Source organism: Ciconia boyciana, chromosome 1, assembly GCF_034638445.1.
Source record: "Ciconia boyciana chromosome 1, ASM3463844v1, whole genome shotgun sequence".
Lineage (NCBI taxonomy): Eukaryota > Metazoa > Chordata > Aves > Ciconiiformes > Ciconiidae > Ciconia > Ciconia boyciana.
Window position 1 is genome coordinate 138,621,153 of NC_132934.1, and position 19,460 is coordinate 138,640,612.

The 19,460-nt window shown below is 39.7% G+C and overlaps 1 protein-coding gene across 3 annotated transcripts in view; it reads left to right on the forward strand.

Annotated features, from left to right (window-relative positions):
• Positions 1 to 19,460, forward strand: part of MID1 (midline 1) — a 151,921-nt gene that overhangs the window by 120,633 nt on the left and 11,828 nt on the right. For all 3 annotated transcript variants that reach the window (XM_072849496.1, XM_072849497.1, XM_072849498.1), the window contains exons 5-7: positions 2,658 to 2,806; positions 6,120 to 6,247; positions 14,471 to 14,614. In XM_072849496.1, coding sequence (XP_072705597.1) covers positions 2,658 to 2,806; positions 6,120 to 6,247; positions 14,471 to 14,614 — 421 coding nt within the window. The remainder of the gene's footprint in view (positions 1 to 2,657; positions 2,807 to 6,119; positions 6,248 to 14,470; positions 14,615 to 19,460) is intronic.

Consider the following 19,460-nt stretch of genomic DNA (forward strand, 5'->3'; position numbering starts at 1 on the left):
TATACATGAGTTGCTTTTAAAAAATCTGTTGCTTGCAAAGATGTCTTCTAATGTCCATTAGAGCGTGGAAGATTTATAATACAATTGACTCCAAATTTATTTTAACATAACTGATATCAGAATCTATCCCCATTCTTTGTTCTACTTTGTTCAACCAAAAGTGATACCAGTGGAGGTCCAGTAAAGATCTGGAATACTTTGCCCCAAATGTTGTGTATGTTGAAAGATTTTAGGGGTTCAAGAGACCCATGTGAAAAGCCACAGGAAATTCTGCCCAATGTACCTTCTTTTTAGAGGACCTGTGGCTAAGAGTCTTTCTGGAACGTAGGGCACGGCAAATTTGTCTATAGGACTATAGTTATAGATACAGGGCTGGAAACACTCAGGTATAAAGTTCTAGCTATGGCTGCAAGGCTGCAGATTCAGACACACGAGTCTGACAATGTGGTACAGCTCCTTCCTTAATCTCACCTATCACCTGAAACCTATAAAATCCCACAGAGCATATAACAGGAAAAAACATTTATATAGCAAATAAATAAGATAATTTTAGTGCAGACATCATTCCTGCCATGGGGGGGGGGATTGGGTGAGATGAGACTCTTTCTTTTAAAATTTATCATCAGTTTTCTTCTTGAAGAAGATACAAAAAAGAATCAAGCAAACAAAAAACTAGTTCATACATAGACCTCACAAATCATGACATGCCTTTTGATTGCTAAAAGCTCACCAGGTAACATTTATTTCAGTTCATTGTTTGTTTTGTTAATTAATAATAAATAAAGAGATGAGCTATTTAATACTGCAATGAACCTTTCCCTGTTTAGACTGGTGTAGACCAAATTGTAATATCTGCAAATGCACAGTTAGAGAAAACATTATGGCATTAGTTCATCCTAGAAGCTGATCAGATCATTAGCATTATCAAACTCTTTATGCTTTCCCAACGTTTTTCTTCCTTTATTGTTTCTGTCTTTAGAAGAAATATAGATGTTACAGGACACTCATATTTTGGCCAGTATTTTCTTTTTGAAAGTTTTCCAAAAGATTTATTTTCGTACTGGTTTCTGTTGTCGGGTAGATGCACTAAGATATCCTTATCTCTGCTTAGGATGCCATTATGTCTGAAATTCAACTCAGCAACTTCATAGCTTGTGCCCTAATTGCTGAGATTGGGAACGTTATCTTCATTATAAATTTGGATATTTCTGCCAATTCACTTGGTGGTTAGTTTCCTCATTTTGTGTGTAACCGGGTCTTAATGCCTTTCTAAACTCCAGAATTATTTCATTTCCTTCCTATTTCTTACTCCTGTTCAAACTATGATCCTGATGGGATAACAATGGGAAGGACTCCCAGACCTTTCAGGAATTAGAAGTTTTGTTAGCCAACATTGTCTTTAAATGGAGGATTAACTGTGCCCCTCCCTAACCTTTCAGCTAATGATTACAGTCACATCTACTGTGTTTATCTCCAGCACAGATGTTTGCAGTAATAATAATCAGCTCTCCAGAACTACTGTGCTTTTGTCCAGTTAAAAATATCCAACAAGAAAACACCCTGTTTGAATAAAAACACATAATGAAACAGGCGGGCGTGTATTGTTAGTAGAATTGAACAGGTTTTTTCTGTCAAGTTTTATTTTCAGATTCTTTTTTATAAAACTCACCTCAGTAATAGGAAAAAAGTAGTTAATCTATATGATGCCTTTAACACAGATCTCATCACTTCAGGGAAACGGTTATCTAAATAGCCCTTAGTTATCATGTAAGCAGAAAGCACCGGGAAATGACGTTTCTTCTGTTGGAAAATAAGCCAGCTGTGCTTGTTTTGGCTCTCCCCTGTTGTTTTACATGTTGTCGTGGTTTAGCCCCAGTCGGCAACCAAGCACCACACAGCCGCTCACTCACCCTCCCCCGCGGTGAGATGGGGGAGAGAATCTGAAGAGCAAAAGTAAGAAAACTCATGGGTTGAGATAAGAACAGTTTAATAATTTAAATAAAATAAAATAATCATAATAGTAAATTGTAATGAAAAGGAAAACAATGAGAGAGAGCGAGAGAGGAACAAAACCCAAGAAAAAACAAGTGATGCAACCACTCACCACCCGCTGACCGATGCCCAGCCCGTCCCCAAGCAGCGATCGCTGCCCCCCGGCCAACTCCCCCTGTTTCTATACTGAGCATGACGCCATATGGTATGGAATAGCCCTTTGGCCAGCTGGGGCCAGCTGTCCTGGCTGTGCCCCCTCCCAGCTTCTTGTGTGCCCGGCAGAGCATGGGAAGCTGAAAAGTCCTGGACTAGTGTAAGCACTACTTAGCAACAACTAAAACATCAGTGTGTTATCAACGTTATTCTTATCCTAAATCCAAAACACAGCACTATATCAGCTACTAGAAAGAAAACTAAGTAACTGTATCCCAGCTGAAACAGGACACGTGGAAAATATTGAGGCAGAAAGGCTGTGCCTGTCCTCTTATTAAAAACATTACGTGGCTAGATGGGGCTCACCATCAAGCTAGTGTGAAAGAAGCTCGTGTCAGTGAAGCCATTCATCTTAACTCCCCCTTTGAACTCCAGCTTTGTCTCGGAAGTGCAAATGCAATCATCATTTGTGACCTTAGAGATGTGACTGCTTTCTTATGTTTCCACTCAAGGTGGTGAGGTTGAGAAAACTGGCTCAGCAGATTGCGAACTGCAAACAGTGCATTGAGCGCTCGACATCCCTCATCTCTCAGGCTGAACAGTCGCTGAAGGAGAACGATCATGCTCGCTTCCTGCAAACTGCTAAAAATATCACTGAAAGGTAAAGAAGACGTTCCTCTCAATAAACAGAAAAACCTCAGCTTAAGGCAGATGGGTTGTCATAGTTGCCGTATTGTCTTGTCCCACCACAAATGTGAACAAAGAGAGGGGGGTGAATTGACACATTCCCCCAAAACACTACTTGGTGCTGTACCAGAGTGGGAAGGACCTTACTGTAACGCTAAACCAAAACATCCCTTTGAAAAGAGGAGCAGTTGAAAAAGGATGCAAAATAAGAGTTAGAACAGTAATAGCATGCACAAATGAAGGAAGTAGCACAGATGCCAAGCAGATACCTGGTGCTAAAAAAACAGGTTTCTGCAGGCTGAAATTCCTACTCCGTGAAAAATTCTGAGATTGAGAAAGCAATCAGGCAGAGAGTACATTCCTTGGAAGAAATCTGGAATTATCTTAATGGATTCATATTCTTCACAAAATAGCAAGTAAGAATGTATCTGGACAATGAAGAAGAAAACTATTAAAAAGTGTGCTCATTTATTCAGCTATTTTTTAATCTCTTTATATCGTCACATTATATCTTCACTTTGTCTATCCAATTTTCACCTAATCCAAAGCATGAAGTTCCCTGCTCTTTTTTTTTTTTTTCTTTAAGTCTGTCACTTACTCTGGAGTGCTGTATGCATATTCTATGAATATCAGGCTTCACTGAAGCTGTTTAATCAATTTATAAATAAGCCAGCAACACTGGGTTGCTCATTACAGGTTCAGAGAATTGAAAATCTGTTGAGAAAGGCAAGGCAAGGCAAGACAATGGATTACATTTGATCTGTTGGACTCAGACCCTGGTTTGTATTCTGTCACCAAGCTACATTGTGGCACTTCTTTTTCCCAGCTGAAGACAATAGTAAAACTACTACATGAGTATCGTAAGCAAAAAGCTGAAGGTGAGGGTCTGGCCTTTTTTCAGTATTTGGTGGAACAAGCAGTAGGGCAGAAACCTGTGGAGACACAAAGCTTTTTAACTGACTACCAGAGAATATTCAGAGAAGCTCCATTTTCACCTTGTAAACATGAACAGTTGCATCATAAATACAGTCACCGGAGAGACACTTGGAGAACAGAAATGAGACCAGCTGACATATGTGCCCAATCAAATCTAATTCTTGGCTATCACAGATTGCTGTCTGTAATGAGATGACTGTGAACGCCCTGAAAATCAGAGAATCATTTCAAGCAGTGAATAAAACTGAGGGGAAAAAAACCCCAAGTGCTTGCAGACAAATTGCAAGTGGAAAAAGAGTCTAAATCTGATTAATGAATTATTCCCCACAAGTAACTCTCTTAGTTCTTGTGTGGTGAGCATATTTTGTTTGCTTCTAGACTGCTCATGTAACAATCTCACCAGGGCCCTGAGCTCCAGCAGCTAAAACAGTCTCCTGAAATTATGCTTATTGCATTTCTTCATGCACATATTTCAAAGTAATTGCAGTATAATATTCTCTGTTGTAAGCACAACAGGTAACTATGTATAGCAAAGACATTACACACACTACAATGATTTAGCTCATGCATTATTTACAGTGGGTGAAATGCATTTATACAGTGGGTGAAACACATCTATCCTAGAAAAACCCTTTCCAACCAAGTACAGTGTCAGATAGAGCAGGCAGAAGTGCAAGAGGAAATTCAGTCCTCTGAACCTAATATGGTGACATAGTGTTTGAAACTGCAAACGGTTGAGCTCACTGAAAACTGACTTTCACACACATACTCACAGTGTATCCTTTGCATAGCCACGAACAAAGTCCAAAAGGGCCTGGTGATACAGTCTTCTTCACAATAAATATGTGCTTTATGGAGGTATTCAAAGAAGCTCTTCATCTTAGATATCTGCTTGCTGGTTTCTTAGCAAAGCCATTGTTAATTTTGTAGAGATGTTTGCCCTAACACAGGCCCTACAAAAAATGCATGTCTTTTTTTCCTACGAGATATAAAACACCATAGTGTAACTGCAGATTAACTACTGGGGGGGAGGGATGGGGGAGAAAAAAAGAAGTGAAAGAGCTCAGGGAATTTTTCCCTCTAAGTACATAGGGCAAAAGGCACTTCAATTATCCTCTCTAAAAAAAAGCCATCTATAATATCTGTACTAGGATCTACTTTAAACTAAGTTCTACAACCACAGTTGCAAGAGAAACAGTGCTGAAAGCTGTATAACATGAATTATGGAATAGGAAACCTCCTCAGCTCAGCTGTTGAAAACTATGCTGAAGACAATGAGATGTGCAGCTCAGTTTTTGACTTTACTAACTGCATTTTCCTAAAATACTACAAAAGAAATATATGAAAATATAGTTTTTAGTAAGCATTTGACCTGGAGCCATTTGAGTCATGTCTACAGAGAAATACTCTAATTTGGGGAGCTGTTAATTGAAGCAATCAAAATATTTTGATCTGATGTGTCATGAATGACAGATAACTGACATACCTTGTGTGCATAGTTGTGCGTTTACCTCCAAACTCAAACAACTAACAAATGAGGTTTAATAACCTCTTTGCTTAAACAGACCAAACTTTCTGTAAACATATCCAGTATCCAGCGCTCCAGTAACATATATTTTGAGATATCAGGCTGAAGGATCTAAAAGATACATCCTGATGGCAGTTTTCTTGTGAAAGCTCATCTCTCTATATTAGTACGACTGGACAGACAAAAAGTGGATGTAGCTCCTGAAATGAGGTAGGCAAGGAAACTTTTCAGTTTTGGAGGAAATGTAAGTATGCACACATGCTTTGCAGGGAAAAGCCTTTCAAAATAAACTGTGCTGACATCTATTTGTTTTATCTCCCCCCTGTGCTTTTTGAAGTTAACAGCAGTGTGCCATGCTGAACAGCTGAGGAGGTGTGGGGATCTGCACCAAGCCCTTGGGACAGCAGTGCCAAGGAATGCCTGGAGCAAGAAACTGCTTTGGAAAACAAGGGTTGGGAAAACTGCAGCATCTGTCAGGATTGCTTAAAACACAGATAAATATGGTGCTATTGCTACTTTGGTTCAGTGGGTGACTAGAAAGAACAATTCAAACTGTATTGTTGTTTAACCAATATTTTGTTAAAAGCTTATCTGACACTGTATGTTAGGCAAAAGCTAAGTAATAAGAGATTTTTACTGGAGACTTTACTTACAAAAATAAAAGTAGCAGGAGAAGCTCCTAACTTAAACCATGTAAATAAATGCATGTAAAAGTTTTTGTCAAGCTTTTTGAGAAGTGATAACAATCATAATGATCAGGTCCTACCTTGATGTGAAAGTTATTGTGTCTTGGGTGCTAAAAGACTTTTTCTTTTCATTATAGGGTTTCCATGGCAACTGCATCCTCCCAGGTTCTAATTCCTGAAATTAATCTCAACGACACTTTTGATACTTTCGCACTTGATTTTACCAGGGAGAAGAAATTGTTGGAATGCCTTGATTACCTTACAGGTAATTTTTTTCTCAAGGTGCTACTATTATATGTTCCTCATAAAATAGTGTTGATAGGATTTTCTCCATTCCTCTCTGTGGTCAGTTAACTTTGGCCGACTGCCAGGTGCCCACCAAGCCACTCTCTCACTCCACCTCCTCAGCAAGACAGGGGGAGAAAATAAGATTAAAACCTTGTGGGTTGAGATAAGGGCAGAGAGATCACTCGACAATTACTGCTACAGGCAAAGCAGACTCAACTTGGGGAAGATGAATGTGATTTATTGACAATTAATTGTAAGAGTAGGATACTGAGAAATAAAACCAAAACTAAAACCACTTTCCCCGACCCCATCCTTCTTCCTGGGCTCAACTTCACTCCCAACTCTTCTACCCCCTCTCCCCAAGTGGCACAGGAGGACGGGGAATGGGGGTTGTGGTCAGTTCACCACACGTTGTCTCTGCTGCTCCTTCTTCCTCACACTCTTCCCCTGCTCCGGCATAGGGCTCCCTCCCATGGGATGCAGTTCTTCACGAACTTCTCCAACATGGGCCCTTCCCACAGGCTGCAGTTCTCCAAGAACTGCTCCAGAATAGGTCCTTTCCATGGGGTGTAGTCCTTCAGGAATGGACTGCTCCATTGTGGGTCCCCCATGGGCCATGGTTCCTGCCAGAAAACTTGCTCCTGTGCGGGCTCCTCTCCACAGGCTGCAGCTTCCTTCAGGGCATATCCACCTGCTCCAGTGTGGGCCCTCCACGGGCTGCAGTGTGGATATCTGCTCCATTGTGGTCCTTCATGGGCTGCAGGGGGTGAACCTGCGTCACTATGGTCTTCTCCACAGGCTGCAGGGGAATCTCTGCTCCAGTGCCTGGAACACCTCCTCCCCCTCCTTCTTCACTGACCTTGGTGTCTTCAGGGCTGTTTCTCTCACATTTTCTTACTCCTCTCTCTCCCAGCTGCTACGCAGCCATTTTTTCCCTTTCTTAAATATGTTATCACAGAGGCACTACTAGCATCAGTGATGGGTTCAGCTTTGGGCAGCAGCGGGTCTATCTCAGAACTGGCTGTGTCCAACATGGGGTCAGCTCCTGGTCTTTTCTCATGGAAGTCACCCCTGCAGCCCAACTGCTACCAAAACCTTGCCACATAAAACCAACACACTCTCCTTCTTAATCCTGAATATTTTACCCCCAGCAGTCCCAGGATGCCCCAGGAAGGATTAGGTGCTACAGAGGACAACTGGAATGCATTTGCTACCACCTCTCCTTACATTCCTCCCCACCAGGGTGTGGGCAAGTGGGAGTGAGAAATATTTAAAAGCCACTGCAGCAGAGTGAAATGAAAGAACAGCTGGAGCTCAGCCTGGAGCAGCCAGAGGAGGGAGAACAGGGACCAAATCCCATTTCCCGGAGGGATGGGTGCTCCACGTGTTACCCTCTGCCTTGGGGCTGCCTCCTCTCTGCGGCAGATTGCAGCCTGGCAGATTTCCCATGAGCAACCAGAAGCTGTTCAAGCAATCAACATCAAGGGCTCAGCAATGAAAAATATTTTCTCATGCCGGTGACACTTTGTATTTCCCCCATGACAGAACTGGAGGACCTCGCTGTGCCTGGGACTAGAGAGCACGCAGTGTGCTCTGCGCCAGGGTGTGGGATGGGTTCTCCGCAGAGCAGAACCCCAGCTTGCTTAACTGAGAGCTTTGGCCTGAAGAAGCCTGCAGGATTAGACCCTTACTGAAGGCCTGAGTAATGTGCGATCTCAGTATATAATGACTCACAAAGAGAAACAAATTACTGTAATTTAGGGTGTTTTGATTTCAAGGCCAGAATTAGAACAATTCATTCCAGTTCAATTGAAAACAGAAGAGACATGGAGTAGGTTTTCATTTTGCAGGGTCTTTAAGCATCTGCTGTTAACAGCAATGAAAGTCACAAAGCACTGTTGGAAAAGCACTTGAAAAGGCTTCCTGGGCCCATTCTCTTAGCCTGGTTTGCAGGAGATATACCCATGTTATTTCAGAAGAATGTGAGAGCGTGGAGTCTCCTCATTGCCAACCACTGGATCTTTTCCATGCAAAAGCCTGGTTTCTGGCTTTTCTGCAGGGGAATAAGTGAACAGATTCATACTGGGAAGAGCAAGGCTGTCTGCATGCACAGGGCAGCACCACCCTTGCATTACAGAGCTGTGGGGTTCTTGCCATATCTGAATGAGAGATTTTATCTGCAAGAAATTTTTGTATCACTGTGTAAGTGGTGAATACAATCAGTGTTTAACACATACTCAAGTAAATAATACACAATAATAATGTGGTGAGAGTCACTTGAACTTTTTATACAGCACCAGTGAAATGTTATGGTATCTGCTTCTCCCCAAAGTCTGCTGGAATTTTGCCATCATGTTGAGCATTCACCTGAAAATTATAAGAAGCCAGGGAAATTAAAGGAAAGATTAAGAAAAAGCCAGGCTTGTTTGCCCTAACCTAGGAATCTACCTGTAAAATAATCAGCCTCAGCTTCCTTTATAGTCAAAGGAGGAATAACCAGCTCGTTTTAAGGCACGTATATAAGTCAGTTGACTCCATTCTGGAGCTGCCTATTTCTCCCAGCTGGCTCCAAACAGAGGCTAGACTCATTCAAATATAGATAATTGTGGTTTACATCTTTAAAGTTATACAGGTGAACTCCATCTAGCAATCTGTTCCCACACCCCCCAGGTCTTCTTCCCTTTGCACATCCCATGTCAATATTACCAGCCTAATTGCTGTGCACTACAGAAAATGAAGCTTGTATCTGTACCAAAATGAAGGGTAGTCTTGCTACAGGGTGCAATGCCACGAAGATCCTTTCTGCAGTCCATCATGCTGGCTGTGCCATTTACACAGCTCCTTCTCTGCCTTCTTCCGACCTCATCCACAGTCTTAAAAAATTGCTCACAATGCAGTCTAAGGGAACTTGCAAATGTATCAAGCAGTTTAGCTGTTTTTTCCTAATCTGCCATTTTTATCCTTGCCCTTGATGCCCAGTGAAGAACAGTTTTAGTTGGCTCTGTCTTTGTACTATTTTTCTTCACATTAATAAATAGCATATGGCTGCAATGGCAAAATCCAAAACACATGTCCAAATTATCTGAGCATAAAATACAACCTATGCAGACAGTTAAAATAAGTTTGTGTAAATACATGTATATATGTAATATATATGTGTATATGTATAGTCCCAAGAGTTAAATGCACTTGATTATTCTCTATTGTTTTTCAGAAACTCTAGAGGAAGATTTGGAATCTTCATAGATCTTAAACTAAAAACTGTGTGACAGGGTGAATTGGGCTTTACTTTTATCGTGTTTCACAGTTAAGTAAAATTAAGACCATTTGTAAGTCCTAGTGGTACATCTGTGTTGTGAATCAAATGAAGAAGCCTATATTATATTGATCGTCTGTACTGCTTCTGAACAAAATGTCAAAGCCTGAATTCCAGCTTCATTCTGTCTGTTGTCAGTTGCCTTTGAAGCAATTGACCTTCGTTGTCTTCTGGAGATTTTCTTCTCCTTTGGTTCTTCCCAGTATACTGTTTGTCAGATCTTCTTCATCCTCTATCTCCCCAACCCCAGTTTTCTATGTGGCACATTGAAGTTTGCATCTTTCTTTCTTCCTAGGCTATTTCTTTAGCAAACATAAATGTAAGTAGTTTGTGCTTATCATTTACACATCTGTGTGTCCAAAGCTTCTGCTATCCAAATGAAAATCTCTGATATCTCTCTGAAAGTTGCCAGCCAGACATTGAGATGTCAAGCTCAGTATAGTAAAGCAATACCCTTAATCTTCCTCTGGCTGTTCTATCCTCTGTATATATAGCCTTGATGTCTTTTGAAAGCATTCTTATCTTGCCAGTTGCTCAAGCTCTTCATCTGGAGCTCATCTTTTTCTAAACATGTATATAGCTAGATCCAGACAATGCATATGACTTGCAAACTCTCTGCACAATATTACTAACATAAGGACTTTTTTTATCCATTGTGAATCAAAAATACTTGTTCTGTGTCTTAATACTTTGAAATCAATTGCAGGAACATCTATTCTTTGACCTTGCAATTTGCCCTGCTTCAGAAATCCCATCTGAAACAATGATACATTTTCTTCATCCATAACTTTAGCTATGACTGTACTAAGAAATATGCATTGCCTAGCATATACCAGCAGTTTTTTCACATGAAAACAACTTCATTCTGGAAATCCTTCACAACCTGTCTTTCCTTTTAACTCTTTCACTGTTAAAAGATCAAAAAACCACCTCCAGCCAGCTCAGTCTCATGCTTTGAGTGTAATCTCTTCTCATTCTGTTGTTTTTGAACAGTTCTGGTCTACCCAAGGACCATGTCTACACAATTGTATGACTGAGCTCTTGATGCCCACTCATACATGACATGTTACTAACACATCAAATTTGTATCCACATCTGACGTAACTGTGCCTTTCAAGTTCCTACCTGCTGGTTCAGTCTAGTGCCATGATATACCATGGAGCCAGTAATGAACAGTTGAGAGAGGTTTAGAGCATCTTCCTCAACTCCTTCATGTTCATACCAGCAATTTGAATATTTCTAGCACCATTAAGTCAAGGAGGTGGCTTAGATCTTTGGTTTTTTACTCAGTATCAAAATCAGTAAGGAACCCTTACAAAGTCAATCACCCCATGCCAGCAGGGAGGTGGAAACTGAGCAAACAAAAGGAAGTTGAGGTGGTTTTGGTCGATCTCTGTGACCTTGAGCTGAAAGGATTTAGAAATAGTCTCAGTAGTCGCCCAGGAGCCACTGCATTTATGCTGGGATTCACCAATGAGAGTTGGCAATTTCCCTAAACTGCCTCTTAGACGTATGGAACATGTGAGTGCTTTCAGTCTGCTTCAGAGCAAAAGCCACACAGATGACATTGAATGGAAGGTAGGTTAGACTAACCCACTTGAAAGGGAGTAGGTATACTCACAGGGTCAGTTACTTCTGGGAGCAAATTTAAGAAACTGCTTTTCTAATATTAGTTATTGCCTTTCAGGCACTTCAGATGTGGTTCCTGAGTATTTAAGTGTGCCTGCTCAGTTTTGAGTTGACGTCACACAAATGAACTAAAGCAGCCTTCAGCAATGATTTTCACTCTTGTCAGAGAGTGTTGATTCATGAATACAGATGGATGAAAGTCAGTGTGACTGAAGTAGTTGCCACTCCCAGGTGTTTGCCCTGGTCCTCTATGGAGATTGCCACCCCATGACCAAGGAGAGCTACAGATGTTAGGAAGCAATTCCTTGAACTGCTGCAGCTTTCATTGTGCCTTGCTACGACTGCTGGCACTGATTCCAGGTTCTCTCACTGCTCGAGGCTGTAAATTAGGCGTTTCAAGAGCTACTTCAATTTTTTTTTCAGCTCTCCCTGACATTGGGTAGCAGTTTGTAGACAGGAGGCTGCCAATAGCTGAGGGTATTAACAGCATCAGCTGTCAAACTTCAGTCTTGTTAGTATTGCGAGTCAGTGCCCCATCCTCAACCTGAAATGGACTGGAAAGGCTCATGGGCAATCACTGCTTCTCCACTGGGAAACAGAACTGAAGGGTGGATATGAGGCTTTATGTCTTCCAGTGCCATGCTGGAAGCATGCTGGGTTTCCTCTTCCTGAGCAGTGGTGGAGCACACCTGAGTCAAGGCCACGTGGGGAAAGGTGCTGTGCAGTCTTGAAATCACTCTGGAGTCCCTGCAGAGCTTTCCCTGTGGCACCCGAGCTCTGTAGCAGTACTAGTGATAAGCAAATCACACACTATCAAATGTAATAATGAAGATAACTGATTAAGGTCAATCTCTTAAATTGCATTATGGACTTACACTCTCCAAAGGAATATGTGCTGTGGAATGATGAATTTGGCAGAATTCTACATTATTTTGAAAGTCGTAACAAACCATTTGCATGTAGACTTCCCTGTCTGTCTGCAGGAGAAGCAGGTATATTTTGTTTTATTCTGAGTGGTTTATGAAGTGAGTGTTGCTGAAGAGCTGAATTTCATGCAGTGTAGTCTCAGGTGGGTGTGGGTTAATCACAAGAGCAAGGGAAAAGATGTCCTGCTTAGGTCAAATCTCTTTTTTCTGTCATTCTCATAACATAAAGGCCTGTAAATCTCCAGCCATAAGGCCAGCCAGGTGTGCATATGAAGAGAGAACTTAGGCTGTCATTTTCAAAGGAGTTGAAGACACTTAGGTGCTATTGAAATGCAGTTTACAGTTCATTAAACTTTCAGTAATTGTTGCTTTCCATTAAATTAATATTTATTATCTGTGTTGTAGTAATAACAGGTACATTTCTCAAGTAAAAGGTTTTGCTCTGTTAGGTGCAGAAGACTGAAGAAGACGTTACTTGAATAGTAGCAAAATGGATCCACTTGTATATTTGTAATTAATATTTTTTTCAGATTTTTTTTTTGCCTTTGAAGGAAAGGCAAAATATGAAAATGAAGCCTCAGCTAGGAAAAAAAAAATAGCTCCTGTAGATTGTTCTGCTGGATACATTTTTGAAACATAGCTGATAGAACCAATGCAGTACCGCATAGCTTTCACAACAGTTAGTTGGTCTCAGTTAGTACGGAACCTCTAAACTGCAGCACTAATCTTTCCAGAAGACTGTGGGGTTTTTTCTCCTCCTTTTGTTTATATTCCCCTCCTGGATGACTGTTCTTATTTTAGTTCATTTCTCTCTCTATTAATATCCATCTGTCCCAAGGGTTCTTCTGGTGAGGAAAAAAAAAAAGGCATGGGTAAGCTTCTGTGCTACAATATTTAGAGCATCACAAATCACGGTCATATCATGAAACACATTTGAACGTTTCCTTATGCCCCTTGGTTGAAAGAGGCTGCTTGGAAATGCCTCTGCACTTTAATCCTTGGGAACATACATCAGTAAACCAGGGACATGAACTATAAAAATTCTTAATGGAAAGTAAAATAGATGTTACATAAAAATTAGATGTTGCAAAAGTAAAAGTGGAATTCCTTCAGAGGGACTTTTTTTGAGGCCATTATTTGTGGCTAACAGAAGTTAAAGAGCTGACAGCAAAAATACCATTCAGAGTTGTCTTCCTTTTCCTTTAATACAGGCATATTGTGGTTGTTTCAGCTTGAGTGCCCTCCTTCCTCACTCTGTGACAGCTGGGAGGGACACTATTAAGCACAAGGATTTTTATTTTTTGCATGATGGTGCCATGTAGGGAAGATGATTAAGAATGAAGCTCCCACCGAGACAAGCATGCAGGAAGGCCTACCAGTCTTTCAAAGAAAGACTCATTTGTTTCTTATTTAGGTGTTTGGCTTTGTAAAGAATGCAAAAATTTAGACTTAAGAAGTTTGCTTCAGGTTTCACTTCTTTAAATAGGTTTTTAAAACAAATCTGTGTGTTAATATGGGAGAAAAATGTATAGCTTGCTACACAGAGATCTTGCTTGTTGATTTAAAAAAAAAAGAAACAGAGGAACAACTTTTTATTAAAGTGTTTGGATTGTTTTCTAGAATTATTTAATTAGCAATGACATTGAAGATTAGGTTGTAATAGTCATACAGTCATGATGTTATGATAACTCTTTATGTAAGGCTGAAAAAAAGTGAGTTGTATAGCCAACAGAAATTATATGCATCTATATGAGAAAGGATAGCTAGGAAATAAATAAAAATGAACTTGGAGAGAGGAAAAAATTGAGCCTGAAAGCATGAGTGTTTGGAGGCTTCCCCAAAATTATATTTTTTAAATACCACTTATGCCAATCTCTGGTAAGATAGGCTAGGCAAACACTGCTTTCAAGTCAACAGTGAAGAGTGTTGACTCTCCCTCTTGATATATGCATCAATGAAACTTTGATAATTTTGGTGTGATGGTCAGAAACAATCCTAGAAAAAGTAATATGTCGATTGTACCCATTTAATCACAGTTTAATGTGACCACTAAGACATCACTTGTGCTAGGGCATCTGAAACTAAAGCTACTTTAATAAAAAATATTTTCAAAATCTGGAGTTCCTAGGTGGTTATATTGATAGTAAGAATACCTTTGCAACAATTTATTGATAATCAAAGTTACTACTGGAATTAGCAGAAAGTTGTTGAAAAGTGTGTTGGATGGTATAGCTACAAACTCATGTAGCAGGTGCATCCCCTAATCTCAGGTGAGAAGGGAAGTATGTTACTGATTGTGTCAGTAAGCATCCTCTGTTGTGTCTCACAGCTCCCAACCCACCCACCATTCGAGAAGAGCTCTGTACAGCTTCTTATGATACCATTACTGTCCACTGGACGTCAGATGATGAGTTCAGTGTGGTCTCTTACGAGCTGCAGTACACCATCTTCACCGGACAAGCTAATGTTGTTAGTAAGTATAAACCTTCTCTTTTCTAGTTCTATTTCCTTATGGTTTCTCTGTAAATCAAGTGCTTTTAAATATAAAAGTAGGAAAAAATATTTTCTAGGGAGATTTAAAGCCAAAATTTTAAATCCAAACCAATAATGATTTCAAAAATTTTTAAAATTCAGAATTAATTCAGTTAAAATTTCTTGTGTCTTTTCTGGGAGTGCCATGTAGCAGCAGCTTTTGAAGACTAAAACCAGCACATATTCCCAAAGGCACAAGTATTGTCCCTGTTAACAGGAGTTGTCTCTTGTGTCCTAGGTCCCTTGTTGCAGATGTAGCAGGGACAAAGACCTCAGTTCCATTGTCTGGGCTAGTGAGGCACTTGGGAGCCTGTGTTGAACTGGTCCTTAGTTAGAACTGCAGCCCTGTTGTCATTTACATACCCTTGACTACTGGACCTTTGTCAGAAATACCAATTAAGTCCTTCTGTCTGATTTTTACAGTCTTCAAGGCTACAAAGCATAGGTCTCAGTTAGTATACTGAAGGCTAAGGCAGCAAACATCAGTGGAACAACAGTTAATATGGTAACTTTGTTCGACTTACAATGACATTAACAATCATTGCTTTATATTTTGTATTGTAGCACATTTTTTATTAAATACACTCTCTGCTTTGAATCTGTGCCTTTCCTTAATGAACAAACTTACTGATTATTCCTTGGATTGTTTTGTTGTTGAATAACTATTCCTCCGAGAAAACAAAATTGTCTAATCTTTGGCCAGGAAGTCAACACTTCTGGGTTCAGTGCATAGTGATCATTGACTATGAATTTGGAGAAGTCATTTAACTTCTTCCTGTTCCCCGAATGTTTAATGTGAATACCACTAGCTGACATGTACTTGCTTTATGAAACAAGGATTCTGAAATGAACCAAATCAATCAAAAGGTGGAGTTTGTTCAGTCAACATGTATTTAAATTGGGAACTCATTGCCACAGAGGGTTGTTGTGTCTTTGAGTTCAAGAGATGACTGGACAGATCATGCAAGAAAAATCCACTGAGAACAACGAAGTGCAGAGACTTCCTCCTGGCTCAGGAAGTCCCAGAGCTGTAAGCTGTTGAGGCCTGGGAGAGCGTGGTGAGAAATGATCACTGTGTGCTTTCCCTGTTCCTTAACACCTTCCTACGCTCTTGCTTTTGTCCACCATCAGATACCCCGGCCACGCACTGAGCTAGATAGGCTTAGCTCTGACCAAGTGCAGAAGTGTTTTTCTTCTTACAAAATTGGTTGAGATACTTTGATGGAAGTCAGTACTGTGGACATGTTTACATGCTTTATGTCAGTGGAAAAATGGATGGTCTATGCCAAGTTTCAGTACTGAGCCAAACTCTTGCACTGACTCCTCTGTTGCTGTGTGCACCTCATTTTCTCCATCACTAAACTGGAGTTAGTTTTCCAAGCCATCTGAAAGGATATCTAAGGATTCATGTGCTGACGCTTTACCACCATTTTTAAGTAACATACTGTGAATATATCATGGTATTCAGGATTGACTAAAAAATAAGGTGGACTATAGAAAATTTGATGAGTGTTTTGCCAAAACCTCCATTTAGTATTTCACTAAACAGCCTAATTTTGGACAACACACTGTAGAATTTAAGACTGCTGGAAAGACCAAGTAAACTTCAACACATACTCCTGTGTCTCAGCAAGCTGGATAACAAAAAGGTCTAATAGTAATTTGGAACAAATTGGAGCAAGGTAGACATGGAAGGAAAAGCTTCCCTGATTAATCACTACTAAGCAGACAGGACTTAATGATAACACAGTACATTGCTTGTTTTCTAACCCATTTTTATCTATGGCTTTATGCTAGAAGACTTTATGCAAGCCTTGGCATTACGAGTGAACATGGCAGCAGAAAGGTGTGCCATTTCCACACCTTTGTGATGTGAGGTTTTACTCTTTGCTTACTAGTGAATAAATAACAAGGTATTTCATTTTTAGGCTGTACTGTAGGTTTCCCATGTGGAGGTGAAAGCTTTGATCTGCAAAACACGTATCAAGTAGTCTACTTTGAGATGCAATATGATAATTTCTGGCATAGCACGAAGTGCTCAGTGTGCAGTCTGAACTTTCATTTTATCACTTTGCAAAAATGTTGTCATTAAAAGTTTGAAGAGAAAACAAATTAACTTTGAAGTTAAGAAACTTTGTTTACAAAATGGTCTGAAGACCTTAAATGACAGTAGAAAGAAATGAAAGCACTGGCCATTGTAAAGCTTTTTTAAAATTTCATTGTTTAATGTAGACTTGAACACCTCCAATGGAGATGTTCCTGCCAAATCCAACTGCTACAGATCTGCCCAGGTTTCTAACACATGGGACTCTCCCAGTTCATTCCAGCTTCCACTGGTACTGGAGATTTGCCCACTAACGTCCTGATTTTACTCAGAACACTGCTTGGATGTTTCTTCACTTTGTTGGATTATATTCTTTCTCCTGCATAAGGGTCTAATATGCCAGGTTGTATAAATGACTTTCCAAGATTGTCCCTACAATATCGGAGTGTACCTTAGTAGTGTGGTTGGACACAGCTGTTTTCACTGTAAGTGGCATTAGCAGGCACTGCACTGCAGCCTTCATGTTTTGGGGAAATGAAGCTAGGTGATTTATTCTTTTTTAAAAATCTTGTTTTAATTGAATAGATTTTGGATTAGCACAAATTTATTTCTATTTACAGCATTTGCATGCTGTTGCACATAATTTTTTTTTAATTTCTCTGTCATATCCCAAAAAGTTTCCATTGGTATTGTGTGTGCCTGTAGCAGATAATGTAAGCAGGCTCATAGATTGTCTTCAGTTCTGTGTTTTTGTAGCTATGAATTAGTCACGAGGGAGTAGCTAGAGTACTGCATTAAACCAACAAGCTTTTTTCCCCTGAGACAATAGGAATCACTTTGCATACATACCCACCTACCGTGCTAATGGAGGCTGTTATTTTGGAATCCGTTTCTTAAAACCACATAGCCAGACTGACTGCACTTTCCACTCCTCAGTACATTTCCCCCACCAGAGGCATATATCATTCAGAGATTGCTAAGAATTCAGTAACAAAAACAAGCAATGCTATGTTTTTCTAGTGTATTTTCTATCCAACATAATCAACTATATTCTTTTTTATTAACTGAAAAATTGGAGAGTTAACATTTGATGGAAAAGGTCCAAATAGAGTATTTCATTTTGAATCCTATTTCATACAGGAAAGATTATTTCCAAATGTGGCCAAACTGCTTGGCTATTAAATGCTTGGCAGCCCTGTTCCGTGCATAAGAGCAATACAGAACTTTAAATTAAGCAGGCTTTTACTAAAGCGGTTGTTCTCAGAGCTATACCATTCGCACATTTGCATTTCTGAGAGGCAGCTAATCACCTGCAATCTGAATATTGTAAAGGCTTTTAAAATGACTTTGTCACTAGCTAGCTAACATGCATTATAATTTCATTATCCTATTTCAATAAATTTTCAAGTATTTATTGAGTATGCATTTTTTTAACATCGTGGAATTGCTTTAGTGCTTCAAGAAGGTTAAAATTTAAACACCCAGCTTTTTACTAGCTGCCATACAAGATGTCTTCATGAAAAACACACCTCTCTCTTAAAGACAAAAAGCAGTAAGTGATTCTTTCTTTCCTGGTAAATGGAATTTAGGTTAGTTAGCTTCATCAGCTAAATACTAAAATTCACTGTATTAAGGATACAGTGTACTGCCAGAACCTTCCCACTGTTACATGGTTACTCTTCCTATAAGATAGGATAAAATTTGTTGAAGGATCTAAGACAATTAGGAGCCCAAGCTTCCATGAAAAACAGTGAGTTTACAATTCACCAATTAATTTTTTAATATTCTGGCTTTTGTCTTTTTCTGGAAGTTTTAATTTATTAAAAACAGATTCCTTACAATCTTCAGATTGCTACTGAGGATTTTAGTGAGTATGTTTTAATGGCACAAAAGCAAGTTTGGGATAAAACCAAGAAAACTTCTGCCTCTTGAAGAGTATAAAAAGAGTGTATTTCTTTAAAAAAAGGTGATGTGTTTTGCAGAAATCCTGCATATATTATTTTCTTTCACTTGGGAATGCAGAGTGGTGGTGGAGAGCTATCTGTTACCTTCACCTACTGTATTTGTTCTACCAATTTGACTTGGTAACAATTTATTTAAATAAAGCATTTTAAAATAATTAAAATTAGAGATTAAATAACCTTCCCGTGACTTTTGTGCTCCTCTTCCACTTTTCAATAAGATACATTTTATTAAAATCAACCAGTGTAAATTTTAGGAGGATTTACACCTTGGGATTTTTCCCATCTGTTTTTTTAAAGTGCATCAACAGCCAACACCAGGGAAATAGCTTTACAAATTATTACCTCGAGGCTCTGAGAAACTTGTTTTGAAAACTCACACATCCTGTACGGACATCACTGTGTTCACTGCACCATTCCAGGATGTAATTTAAATTCTCTAAATTTTTGTAGGCTGCAGTTTTAAAATACATTGTTTTACCACCTGCATTACCCTGTAAAAAGCCCTGGGTTTTTGAAACAAGAAACCTGAATGTAGCCTGGCTTAGGAGTGGGTACAATAGGAGACCCTTAGCTCCTGCTGCTGTGCCAGTGAGGAAAAGGTGTGTGCTTTTCCACTTAGCCTGCTGCCACTGGCAGGGAGCTGAGAGGGCAAACGCTACCCCCGGATACCCGCCTTGCCAGGCTGCTTGCTCATTTCCCTGAACTTTCTTAATCATCTCCTTTTGTATTCAGAGAAGAAAGGCTGTCCTGACAGGGCATAACTGGAGACAAATTATTTT